We start from the raw sequence: 11,415 nt of genomic DNA, 5'->3' as shown, positions 1-11,415 counted from the left end.
ATGGGGAGGAGGAGGAGGAGGAGTAGGGATGTGGAGCTGGAGATATGGAGAGGTGGAGGGATGAGATGGGGGTGGACAGGGCTGGAGGCAGGGAGGGAAAAATGGGAAAAAGGAGCGAGGGAGAATGGGAGGAACAGGAGAGATGGAAATGGGACAGGATGCGGGGCAAATAGGGGGTGGAGGACAGGGAGAGTGGAGATAGGGACGGGGAGAGGGACGGGGCTGCGGATGAAGGCTTGGCAAGAGGGACGGGGAGAAGAGGGGAGGGGGTGAGGGTGGCGGGGAGGGGGCTGCGGGGCCGCCCGGGGCGGCGCTCGGGGCTGCGGTACAAATAGGGCGGCTGCGGGCGGCCGCTCCAGCCATGCGGGTCCCGCTGCGCTCCGCGCCCGCGCTGGCGCTCTGCGCCCTCGCCCTGCTCTGCCTGGGCTGCGCACCCACCCGCGCACCCACCCGCGCCCCCACCCGCGCCCCGCCGCGCTGCCCCCCGCTGATGCTGCAGCTGCTCCGCGCTCCGCCCGCCCCGCTCCGCGCCGCCGCCGCCGCCGCCTTCAGCCTCTCCCCGCACGGTGAGTGGGGCCGCGGCCCCGGGAACCCCTGTCCTGGCACCGGCACTGTCCCTGGCACCGGCACTGCCCCCGAGCATCCTTTTCCCTGGGACCGGCACCCGCAGCTTTCCCGAGCATCCCTGTCCTGGGACCGGCCCTGTCCCCGGGACCGCACCGGCCCCGAGCATCCCTGTCCTGGGACCGGCACTGCTCCCTCACGCCCCATCCCCGAGCACCCCTGTCCCCAGCGGCCAGGGCACCATGCTGGGAGGCTCTCGCTGGCTCTTGGGGTGGATCCAGCTGCTTTCTGTACACCCTCGGGCTCCCGCGGCAGGGACCGTGTCCCGGCAGTGCGCAAGGACACGGTCCCGTCTGGCACCGGCGCTCCCGGCAGAGCAGGTGCCCTCACCGTGCCCCTTGGCTTTCAGGCTCGCTGCAGAACGGCTCCCGCTGGGCGCTTTCCTTCGACATGTCCTCCCTCTCCGGCAACCAGGAGGTGAATCTGGCCGAGCTCCACGTCCGCCTGTCCGGCCTCTCCCCAGCCCACAGCGTCTCCCTGGACATCTACCACAGCCGGCGGTGCCGGGGCGGCGGGACCTGCGCCCACCAGCTCTTCCTGGGCACCGTGACCGGCAGCCCCTCATCCACCCAGGCCTCCTGGACGGTGTTCGAGGTCTCCAGCCTGCTCCGATCCTGGCTCCACCAAAGAGTGGCCCCTGGGCACCACAGTCCAATGGGGCAGGAGCGGTGGGAAGCAAATGGATCAGCCACCCTGACCACCACCGCGACACACTTGCCCATCCTGAGTGACGCTGGTCCCAGGGAGCCAGCCCTGCCCCAGGACATGATGGACAGAGTCCTGCTGCTCGTCTTCTCCAAGGACAAGTCTCCAGGAGACCACAGCCTCATCCGGACAGCAGAGACCTCCAAGCACGTCATGCGCGACAGCGGCTCCCAGGGCACCGGGACCCGGCGGCACCGCAGGAACAAGAAGGAGAAGCAAAGGATCAAAGTGAGTGACGTCGCCGCCGTCCCCGGGGAGGAGAGCAGGACCTTGTGCAGGAGGGTGGACATGATGGTGGATTTCGAGCAGACTGGCTGGGGCAGCTGGATCGTGTACCCCAAGAAGTACAACGCGTACCGGTGTGAAGGGCAGTGCCCGTCACCTGTGGACGAGACCTTCAAGCCCACCAACCACGCCTACATACAGGTAAGAGGGACCCGCTGCCCCCTTCACCCCAGCCCTGCCAGCCCACGGCAGCGGGTGACGCCTTTTCCTTCCCACAGAGTTTGCTGCAGCTCTACAAGCCCAACCAGGTGCCCTGTCCCGCCTGCTCCCCGGTCAGGATGAGTCCCCTCTCCATGCTCTACTACGAGAAGGGCGAAATCGTCGTCCGCCACCACGAGGACATGATCATCGAGGAGTGCGGCTGCAACTGAGGGCAGCTCCGAAGGGGCACGTCTCTGCCCAGAAAGTGTCCCCGCGGACTGGCCACCCCACCCATGACCAACACACAGACTGGGGCATCACTGAGCCCCCGTCAGCTCCACATGCCGGTGGGCTGGGGAAGGTCTGGCTGTGCCAGGGAAGAAGGAGCGGGGTGCCGGGTGCTGGCAACCCTGCAGTGCAGTGCACGGACAGATCCGGGGTGCTGGGTGCCCGGCGGCTGCGTTTAGCCGGGAGCCGCGGCGCTGGCAGCCGCTGTGTGCCGGGGCAGCGGGGCTGTGCTGCTCCGCGGGGGCAGGAGCCGGGGCGCAGGGCTGGAGCACGGCAGCATCTCTCCGTGCCACCGTGTGCTGCCTACAGTGACGCTCTTTTTGCGGCAACAGGTATTGCTGGCAGCTGCAAGCGCTGCAGCAGTGGTGCATGGCCATGCTGAGCATCTGCACCACTGGGATTTTCAATCTCGCCCAGGGTTTTGGCATTTCTCTTAAGATTTTTGTTATGTTTCTATTAAAATGCTACCAGATTTATATCACAATGAAGCTGAGTTAATGTGTCAGGTCAGTGTCCAGAGCTCCCAGCCACAGCGCCACGTGGGCAGCAGCAGATGGGGCCTCCATCTCTACACCCAGGATGCTGGGAGTGATGCAGAAAACGGGGCTCCCGCATCCCTCCCCAAAGCATCTCCCGGAGCCAGAGGGGGTTTGCACGGGCAGGGGAGGTGCCCCTGGGAATAAGGCACCCTGGGGTGGGTCTCGGTGGGTCTGAGCCCCCCAGCCCACCCTGAACATCTTGGCTCTGTAAAACACGGGTTTGCTCCAAGCTTTTCCACCACTCGCTGGATGGGGCGGCAGCGAAAGGGTCGTGGTTGTATAATGCATGAATAAACTCTACATGTTAAAAACACCTGGTAGACTCTTCTGATTTCCACGGCCCGTTTGTGCCACAGCATGGGGCCAGAGTGGGGAGCTGCAGCCCCACGCGATGCCCGCGGGTGACCGTGTCCCCGGGGTGACCGTGTCCCCAACTGCCAGCCCTGAGGGGACAGACGCTCCCTCTGGGTCAGCGGGGGTGACCGCTGGGTCTGGCCGCTCCCACCCCATGGCCGTGGGTCTGGGCTCCCCCGGGCTCGCCGCTGCCCGTGGGTGGGGACACGCACGCGCGTGGGGACCCGCTGCTGTCCCCGGCCGCCCGCGGCGGGACGGGACATCCCCAGCCCTCCCCTCCTGGGACCAGCGGCCCCCAGTCCACATCCAGCCCAGCCCCATCATCCCAATCCACATCCCGGGCGGCGGGTAAACAAAGCGCGTCTGGTTCCCCCCCGCCCCTGCTCGCAGATTCACACGGGGCCCGGCCCGTCATTAGAGGGTCATTTGCGGAGCTGTCAAGGGCGGGCAGGGGCCCGGGGTCACCCCGGCAGGACACGGACCCGTGCCGAACCTGCACATCTGAGCTCCATGAAATACAGTTGATTTTTCCCCTCCGCAGGTTTGCTGCTCCCCCCCAAACCCGCTGTCGCCCCGGCCAGGGCGCTTCACCCTCGCACGTTCACCAGCTCCTTGTCCCCCGTGGGACGCCCCTCGGCCTCCCCAGCCCCCCGTGTCCACCAGCCGCGCTGGGAGCTGTATCTCGGCCATCTCTGCCCCTCCATCAAGCCTGTCTCAACGCCAGCAGCCGGTTCTGAAGTTGTCATGGGGCGGAGGGGGAGCAGACGGCGCTTCCCTGGGAAGAGTGGGGTGGAAAAATAAAGTCTGAGATTCCAGGGCTGTAAGGAAAACATCAAAGTGCGGACGGTGACAATAAAGCTGAACTGCAGTGCTTGGGTGAAGTATCTGCTAGCGAGCCAGGCTTTGCAAGGCTTGGGCTGCGAGCAGGGACCTAACGTGTGAGCAGAGCTCTGGCCCCTCTCCTGCCCCAATACACATCAGCTGCGGGACAGAGGGAGCCCAGACATGCAGGGCAATAAACCCGGGGGACAGCTCCAGCCTGGTGGGGGTCCTGTCCCCCTGCCAGCATCGCCAGCTCCCTGCTGGTCACCTTCCCAGTGATCAGTGGGACCCTCCAGCACCCCGGGGCCAGTGGCTGCTGGGCAGGGGTGCTGCACAGGTGCTGGGATGGCAGGAACGGTACAGGGGTGTCACAGGCGCTGGGATGGCAGGAACGGGACACAGGGGTTGTGGGCATTGGGATGGCAGGAACAGTACAGGGGTGTCACAGGCGCTGGGATGGCAGGAATGGGACACAGGGGTTGCGGGTGCTGGGATGGCAGGAACGGGACAGGGGGTTTGGCCCAGTCCCGCTGCACGGGCAGGGAATGGTCCAGGGGGCACACACGGCCAGACCCCGCGCTGGCCATCCCGGATGCTCTTGTGAGCTTTGCCTGAGCAGGAGCGACCCGGTTTTGCCCCATTTTCTCAGTGGGGTGCTGCTGCAGAGCAGGAGCTCTGCCCTGAGCACTTGCGGGAGGAACACCTGGTGGTGGGGAGCTGGCACGGTCCCCACTTTTGGAAGGGCTGGCTGGGCTGTAGCACCGCACACATTGGTGTGGGAAGGACAGAGCCTTCCCAGGGTAGGGCAGGTTTTCTGGCACAGAACGTGCCCGTGGTTTTATGGGAGCGCTGCCTGCCCATGGGCTTATCAAAGGCCCAGGGTAATATTTGCACAAACGGTGGACTGAGGCACAAGCTGGGTCAGGCGGGTGTTGTTTGTCCCGTGACCAGGACACGGAGCAGGACACGGGGACACTGTGAGCGCTGCTCGAGACAAAAAGGGGCAGGGACAGAAAATGGACCGGCAAAGCCAACACTTGTCCCTCAGACCTCCCCGGAGACCGCGGCCATGTGGCAGCCACCCACGCGCCAGGGCGGCCGCGCCGCAGCCAGCACCGCCGGGCCCGGCCCGCGGCAAAGCGGCTCCTCCTGGAACAAACCCTGCTCCACAGGGACCGCAGGGACGCAGGGCTGCCGGGACCTCCGGAGATCACCCCGTCCAGCCCCCGCCAAAGCAGCGTCACCTGCGGCACGTCACCCGGGATCGCGTCCCGGCGGGTTTGAGTATCCCAGAGGTGCGGATATCAAACCACCATCACCAAGGCACAAAAACCCTATCCCAACAATGACCCCAACATCCATAATTTAGGCGAACAAAGCTCTCAGTCAAGATGAAATGAAATCATCCACACTATGTCTATGAACATTTCCTATTAAAACACCCGCTGTCAGAAAAAGCTGTTGTATTTGTAAGCGGTGACGTGACCAGGACGGGCGATGTGCAGGGGAGTGCGCCCAGGGTACGGACAGTGAAAATCGAGTATCCGCGCTTTCCTCAGGCTCGGGTACAAATGTCTCGCTCGGGGACACATTCCTCCTGTCTCATCCACCAACAAATACTAAGCCTGCTCCCCTGGCAAGGCTGAGCCGCTCCTTACGGGGCTTAAGCGAGCTCAGAGCGCTGGAAACGCGAACGCACAAGGGAAAGGATCCGAAAATGTGCTGAAGGATGCAGCACCGGGGGTGTGAGGAGGGGGTAGAGATGGGAGAACAGGAGCAGGGGGTGCTGAGACCACACAGCGACACCACGGGCGCAGCAGAGGCCCAAGGCTTGGGACAAATTGCACCAGAGCCGACAGAACGTCACCGCGTCACTCGCTCTGTCCCCTGCGTGCCCGTGGCCCGGGGGCCCCGCTCCGGGAAGCCAGCGGGAGCCCTGACCCTCCGCACCCCCACACCTGGCCGGTGCTTGGCGGGGTGTTCACCGTCTCTCCGAATTATCGGCCAGGAATTGCTTGCGGAGGCACCTGGTGCTTTGATGCTCCCGGATCTACATAAGCACGCAGATACCGATGCAAAGCTGGCGCGGGCACGGACGAAATACTTAACACCTAAACACTTGTTACCCTCTAGCAGGGGGGCGGGAGGGAACGGAATTTAAAAGCAGCGCTTGCAGGAGCTGACACTCGAAAAGAGAAAAAAAACAGGCAGTAGCTTTCGTACCGACATAAAAACCCCTCACCACGAGGCTCCCGTTCGCGTCTGGGCCAGAAACTCACAGAAATAAGCAGCAGCAAGGCTGAAATGGGCTTGTTTCTCCCCAGAGACGTGCCTGGATGTGCAGAGGGGACGGTCCTGCTGGCCGGGTCAGCCGGGGTCACCCCCAAATCTTCCCTGGCACAAAGCGAGTGCCAGATCGCAGGGCCCAGCGCTCAGCACCCACTGACACTGCAAACAGCACCCAGGTCTGTCGCGGCTCTTCCAGCCTCCCCAAAGCTGGACAAATTCACACCAGAGTGAGTTTTCTTAAACCCGAGTCTTGTGTTGCCTCCCCAAAACGGAGCTGGTTGTGAGCAGAGCAGGACGCGGGGAGCTGAACGGCCGCAAGACCGACAAAGTGACACCCCAGGGCAATAAATTCACATCCGTCCCCATTAAGGTTCCAGAGAAACGCTAAATCTTATCTTAAAAAAAGCGCAAGTTTATCTGCAGCAATTGCTTTGTCTCTGTTCCTTCTGTTACTCATTATTAAAGGTTTGCATATCATAATGTCACAATTTAGCTTAATTAGCAGATGTTCAAACGCTATCTACCGAGGCTGGTTCAGACACTCATTGTCTTTTAGGAAGCGTGGGGTTTGGGCCGTGTCCTGATTCGCATTCTTGGAGATGCCACCACCACACGTGGGACACACAGAGGGCCCAGGCACCTCAGCCGTTCACTTCGAGGGAAACCCCACGAGCGCGGTGCTTATCTCGAGCCTACCCCCCATCGATTTTCCCAGAACAAGCTGGTGGTTTCTTGCTGGGAAGAATGAGGGACAGAAGCCGCATTTATTGCATCGATCTCCATACCAGGAGACTCAAAACGATTTTTATTTCTCCCTTATGTCGCATTTCTGTAACTTTTACAGTATTAAAATGATTAACAAAGGCATAAAACTGGAAACAAACGCAATGGTTGAGAGTGTCTGCTCCGGCACTCCCAGGCCCGTCATCGGCAGCGCGGGATCCGCACCGGTCCGGGACAGGACGCGCTCTGCTCGCAGGACACGCCGCCCGCCCGGGACGCAGGAAGGCACTCAAGGCGCGGTTTAATCTTAGGCCTGGCTGGTGGGAATCCTCAAGACGAGGTCCTGGTTCTAAACTGGATGAGCACTCTCAGGGCACACGCTTTAGATGTCCATGTCAAACTGCTCCTCCTCGCCTGTTGAGAGGGACAAATGGCACAAGTGAGTCCTCCAAGCTTCACATTAAATATCGAATACTTTAGTGAAGAAATAGCCGGCTGTGCTTCAGAAACGCAGCCGTTTGGACTTAATCTGCACTGAGGCATCGATGAAAACCACCTTGTCCAAGCAAAATGTGGATGTTGTCCATAGTGGGATCTTACAGGTAGACGAGCAGTACAGGACACACCCTTTACAAACAGGTATTCTACCGTGGATTTCCTTGTACTATCAAAAGGAATGTAAATAACATGGATGGCAACTACAGGTACAAACTCCAGTTAGCAGAGACACACACACACGTTTTGTAGCTTGTCGCGGGTCCAGTTGTCACCACAGTGTGACAGGACAGCCATGCACACAGCGCGGAGCCGCCCCCAGGACCCGCACAGCCGGGTCACATCCAGCCCGCCGCCACAGCTCACAACCGCTGCACCAAAACCACGAGGCAATACTGACTCTGGAAAGATTGTGCTTAGAGCGAGCATCGGAGCCAGCTCATAAGCACTTGGATCTTTATTTTCAGAGGGAAGATAAAAAATTGTGCTTAGTAGTTCTAGGTTTGCTTTGAGAAGGGATGCCACATACTTAAAATAAACCTGTTCAAGAGTGATAATTGCTCATTTTGCTACAGCACCTTTAATTAAATCACTTGTACACCGGAAGCCTCTGTGCCAAACAAAAAGTCAGAAGGAATTTAAAACTCAGGCCAATATTAAAAAGCTCGAAGAAATGCTGCTCCGAGTTGTAATCTAATCTTTGTTAGAAATGCAAAGCAGCTGCAGGATGGCCCAGGATGCAGAGAGGCAGCGACAGCTGCGCCCGCTCTCACCACAGGACTAGCGACCCAAGAGCAGCGTCCCAAACGCTACATTACTGAGAACAGAGTCACTTTGACCAATTACACTGAACTAATTGAAAATCCCTCCCCTGAGGAGCCAGCAGAGCACCGCCCTGGGTTTCACGTGCCCTCACCTGCGCTCACTTTCTCCTCGCAGTTTTGGACGTGGTTGTTCTCGATCTTCAGCTCCTCCGTGCTAGGGCTGGTGACACCTGGAATGTCCGGAAGGTGGGAAGGTGGGGTTTTGGCAACCGGAGAGTTGCGGCACTCCATCAAGAATTTACGGTCATAAATAATCCTGGTACCTGAGGGGAGACAAGAACGCCGTCAGGTTTTAGCGTTTTGACACATGGAACACAGCAGGGCTACGCTCACAGCTCCACGTGCAACACAGCAGCAGCAGTCACGTTTAAACCGATACCTGTTGTTCAGCACTCCTTCTGCTCGTTTTGTGCTGCCCCAAAGCCAGACACCACCAGCACTATTTGCCAAAAAAGGTGTGAAAGCATCAGGTACCCATGTAAGAGCCAACGCTCCCCCTCTGCTGCACGGGGAGAGTACAAGGTCCCAAACCCAGACCGGTGCTGCATGCCACAGATTCAGCCCCTTCTGCCTAACTCAAGGGCACAACAACACTCCAGGGAAACTGATAATTGACTGTAATTTCCACTTATGAACATAACAGGCTTTTCTGAGCTGAGAACCGTGGACAGACAAGTTGACACATGCGGTGCGGGGCCTGGCAGCGCCTCCGTGTCACCGAGCGCTGGCGGTTGCCTTTGCAAACCGCCCGGTGTGGTGACGTGTACCTTACACACAGCTCCACAGCCGAGAGCTGCGGGTGCCGTCTGCTCCATCCGTTAGCAGAGCACGGCCCCAGGCACGCACTTCTAGGAACACCGCTGGACTGAACAGCCTGTTCCTTATAAAGGAATTGTGCTGGAAAAGGCTCAAACACCACACAGAAAAGGAATCCCTCCAAACAGACCGCGGCCTTAACCCAGAAAGTACTGGAAAACACTTTTTCCTGCAAACCTCATCTCTGTTTCAGGCCCTTTCTGCTCTGTTCCTGTTCCAGCAAGAGGGAGACTCAACTCCTCCTTGTGTACTCCCTGAAAAATGTGTAGTTAAAGTTCACACGTGCAGGCAAACAAGCTGTGATTAGCATCTGTTCGGGAACATTAAACTCAGTTTATTTTGAAGCGTGGCTATAAAATAATGTACTGGGTGTCACGTTTCAAAAACGTTCTGCTCATGAGTTCTCAAAACAACGGGGACCTTTTCCTGGAAGACTGTGGACCCGAGTTGTTCCTGTAGCTGCAAGGGGAGCCCCAGCGCGAGCCGAGCGCGCTGGCAGCTGGCGGGGCGCGAGGAGGCGGGACGGGGCAGCAGCTCGCTGGGACTCAGCGCTGCATTCCCGGGAGGCTCCCGGGGGCGAGGACGGGGTTTCCTGGAACCGCAGCTCATGTACCGAGTACCGGGAGCACAGTTCAGGGGGACCAGAGCTTCCCTGCCTGGGTCACGTTCCTGGCGCGGTCACATGCCTGAGCTCAGAAAGCAAACACCCCGCGGCGGCACGGCCCGGCCATAAATGGGCTCCTCACGAGCATGTAGCCGTTTTCCTCCTGTTTTGGGGAGGATAATTAGCAGCAAAGCCAACACCCCCCCGCCCCGCTTGTGCCATGGCCCCAGCACCCCTAGTGCCTCTGCTGTGCAGCTTAGGAAGTTGGGGTGAGTTTGGCTCATTGGGTTGAAATATTAATACAAGGGTTTGAGGAAGCAACTGGTGCAACCCCTCTTCCCTTTCCTCCCAAAGATAGCCCCAAATTGACCACCAAAGGGGACCAGCCAGCAGCTCCGGGTCACCAGCGCCCCGCGGGCTGTGCCAGGTGCGCACGCCCTGTGACAGACACCGGCTGTGACGGACACCGGCTGCACAGCTCCTGCGGCTCCAGACGTTCATTAACTCCCCAAAGACTGACGGTAATCCCAGGAAGCTCATTAGGCTGAGCAGCGCTGCTAATTGTTCGTTTCTATTCTGTTACTCAGAGCTTTGAACACAGCTGAGAAAGTCCTATCTACCGCAGCATAATTACCGCAAGTGCTGTTTAAGTGCTCCAGTTATTCGCTGCTTTCAGAGCAGAGAGAACATATGGCAAAAACAACAGGAGAACTTCAGTTCCCCAAGCAAAGCTTTTCTGTACAGACGCACAAAAAAACAAGTGAGTCAGCAATGCTGACTTCCCTCTTCACTCCAAATTTTAACCCACGAAACACATTGTAAAGATGGGGAGGAGTGAGGGACGAACAAAACACCTACCGACTCCCACTTAGTTTGTTCTTTTGACTGAACTTCAAGTACAGTTTCATCACCCCTGCTGCTCACACTGATCTCTTATGTAGCAGAACGGGGGGAAAAGAAAAAACTTAAAATTACAGAGAAAATTATCTTGGAGCGCTGATGAGCAGGAGCTGCAGACACACACACGTGCCGGGGTCATCAGCTCGACAGCAGCCGCTTGTCCCAACAGCCAAACTCTCGAGATAAGCAGACACTCGGGCAGGCGACGGGGACACGGACACAAACCCTCTCGACGGACAAGCCCTTTATGGAGCTTTGCACGCGGCGTCCCTGCTGCAGCACGGGGACAGGGACACTTCAGCCGAGATAAAACGCAAAGCTCCCAGGTTGGGCACCTGCACCCCTGTTATCTGCGCCGAGCAGGCAGCAAGCGTAACTGATCCCGCGGTCTATTCTGATTAATGGAGCACCAAAGCCCCCAGGGACAGCACAGCTCCCGGGCCTCCAGAGGGAACCACGGAACCACCGGCTGCTGTTCCGCTCCTCGCACAGACCCCTGGGCAGGGGCAGCCCCCCAGTACCGGCCAAGCTCCCACAGCCCAGCCCGGGGATCGCAGAACAGCCCCCAATGCACCCCCAGTCAAAGCAGGAGCCCCCCAGCCGAGCCCCTGCACCCCCGCCCAGGTACGAGCCCCCCGGTGCCCACGCAGTACCGGGTACAGCCCCGCGCACCCCCGGACAGCAGGGGCCCCGCCCCGAACGCGGGCTCGCCCGGTTCCCCCGCAAACCCGGGGCCGCACCCGGGGGTCCCGCTCGCCCCGTTGAGGGAGCGGCCCAGTCCCGGCCCCGCCCGTCGCTCACCGCCCGGCGTGGTCCCGAAGACGGTGCCCCCCGGCGTGGTGCTGTAGTCGCCGGGCGGCAGCGGGGCGCCGTCGGGCAGGGCGAGGCGCTTGCCGGGGCCCGGGATGTCGCGACTCGGGGTCTGGCCCTGGCAGCAGCGGCCCGACATGGCAGCGGCTGCCGCCCTCCCGCCCTGCCCGCCGCTTCCGCCGCACGCCACGCCCCT

At 60.1% G+C, this 11,415-nt stretch overlaps 2 protein-coding genes across 2 annotated transcripts; one reads left to right on the top strand and one right to left on the bottom strand.

Moving 5' to 3' along the window:
• Positions 1 to 295: 295 nt before the first annotated feature.
• NODAL (nodal growth differentiation factor) lies at positions 296 to 2,895 on the top strand. The gene is made up of 3 exons (XM_065856736.2): positions 296 to 566; positions 974 to 1,755; positions 1,833 to 2,895. Exons 1-3 carry the CDS (start codon positions 362 to 364, stop codon positions 1,983 to 1,985), a joined length of 1,140 nt encoding a protein of 379 aa, XP_065712808.1. The 5' UTR covers positions 296 to 361; the 3' UTR covers positions 1,986 to 2,895.
• Positions 2,896 to 6,810: 3,915 nt separating this feature from the next.
• On the bottom strand, positions 6,811 to 11,415 carry EIF4EBP1 (eukaryotic translation initiation factor 4E binding protein 1). The gene is made up of 3 exons (XM_065856870.2): positions 11,211 to 11,415; positions 8,182 to 8,352; positions 6,811 to 7,184 (listed from the first exon to the last, which is right to left on the bottom strand). The coding sequence occupies exons 1-3, from the start codon at positions 11,356 to 11,358 to the stop codon at positions 7,153 to 7,155; spliced, it is 351 nt and encodes a 116-aa protein (XP_065712942.1). The 5' UTR covers positions 11,359 to 11,415; the 3' UTR covers positions 6,811 to 7,152.

The sequence above is a fragment of the Patagioenas fasciata genome, chromosome 26, assembly GCF_037038585.1.
Source record: "Patagioenas fasciata isolate bPatFas1 chromosome 26, bPatFas1.hap1, whole genome shotgun sequence".
Lineage (NCBI taxonomy): Eukaryota > Metazoa > Chordata > Aves > Columbiformes > Columbidae > Patagioenas > Patagioenas fasciata.
Note: the sequence above shows the minus strand (reverse complement) of the source record. Positions and strands in the feature narration are given on the sequence as shown.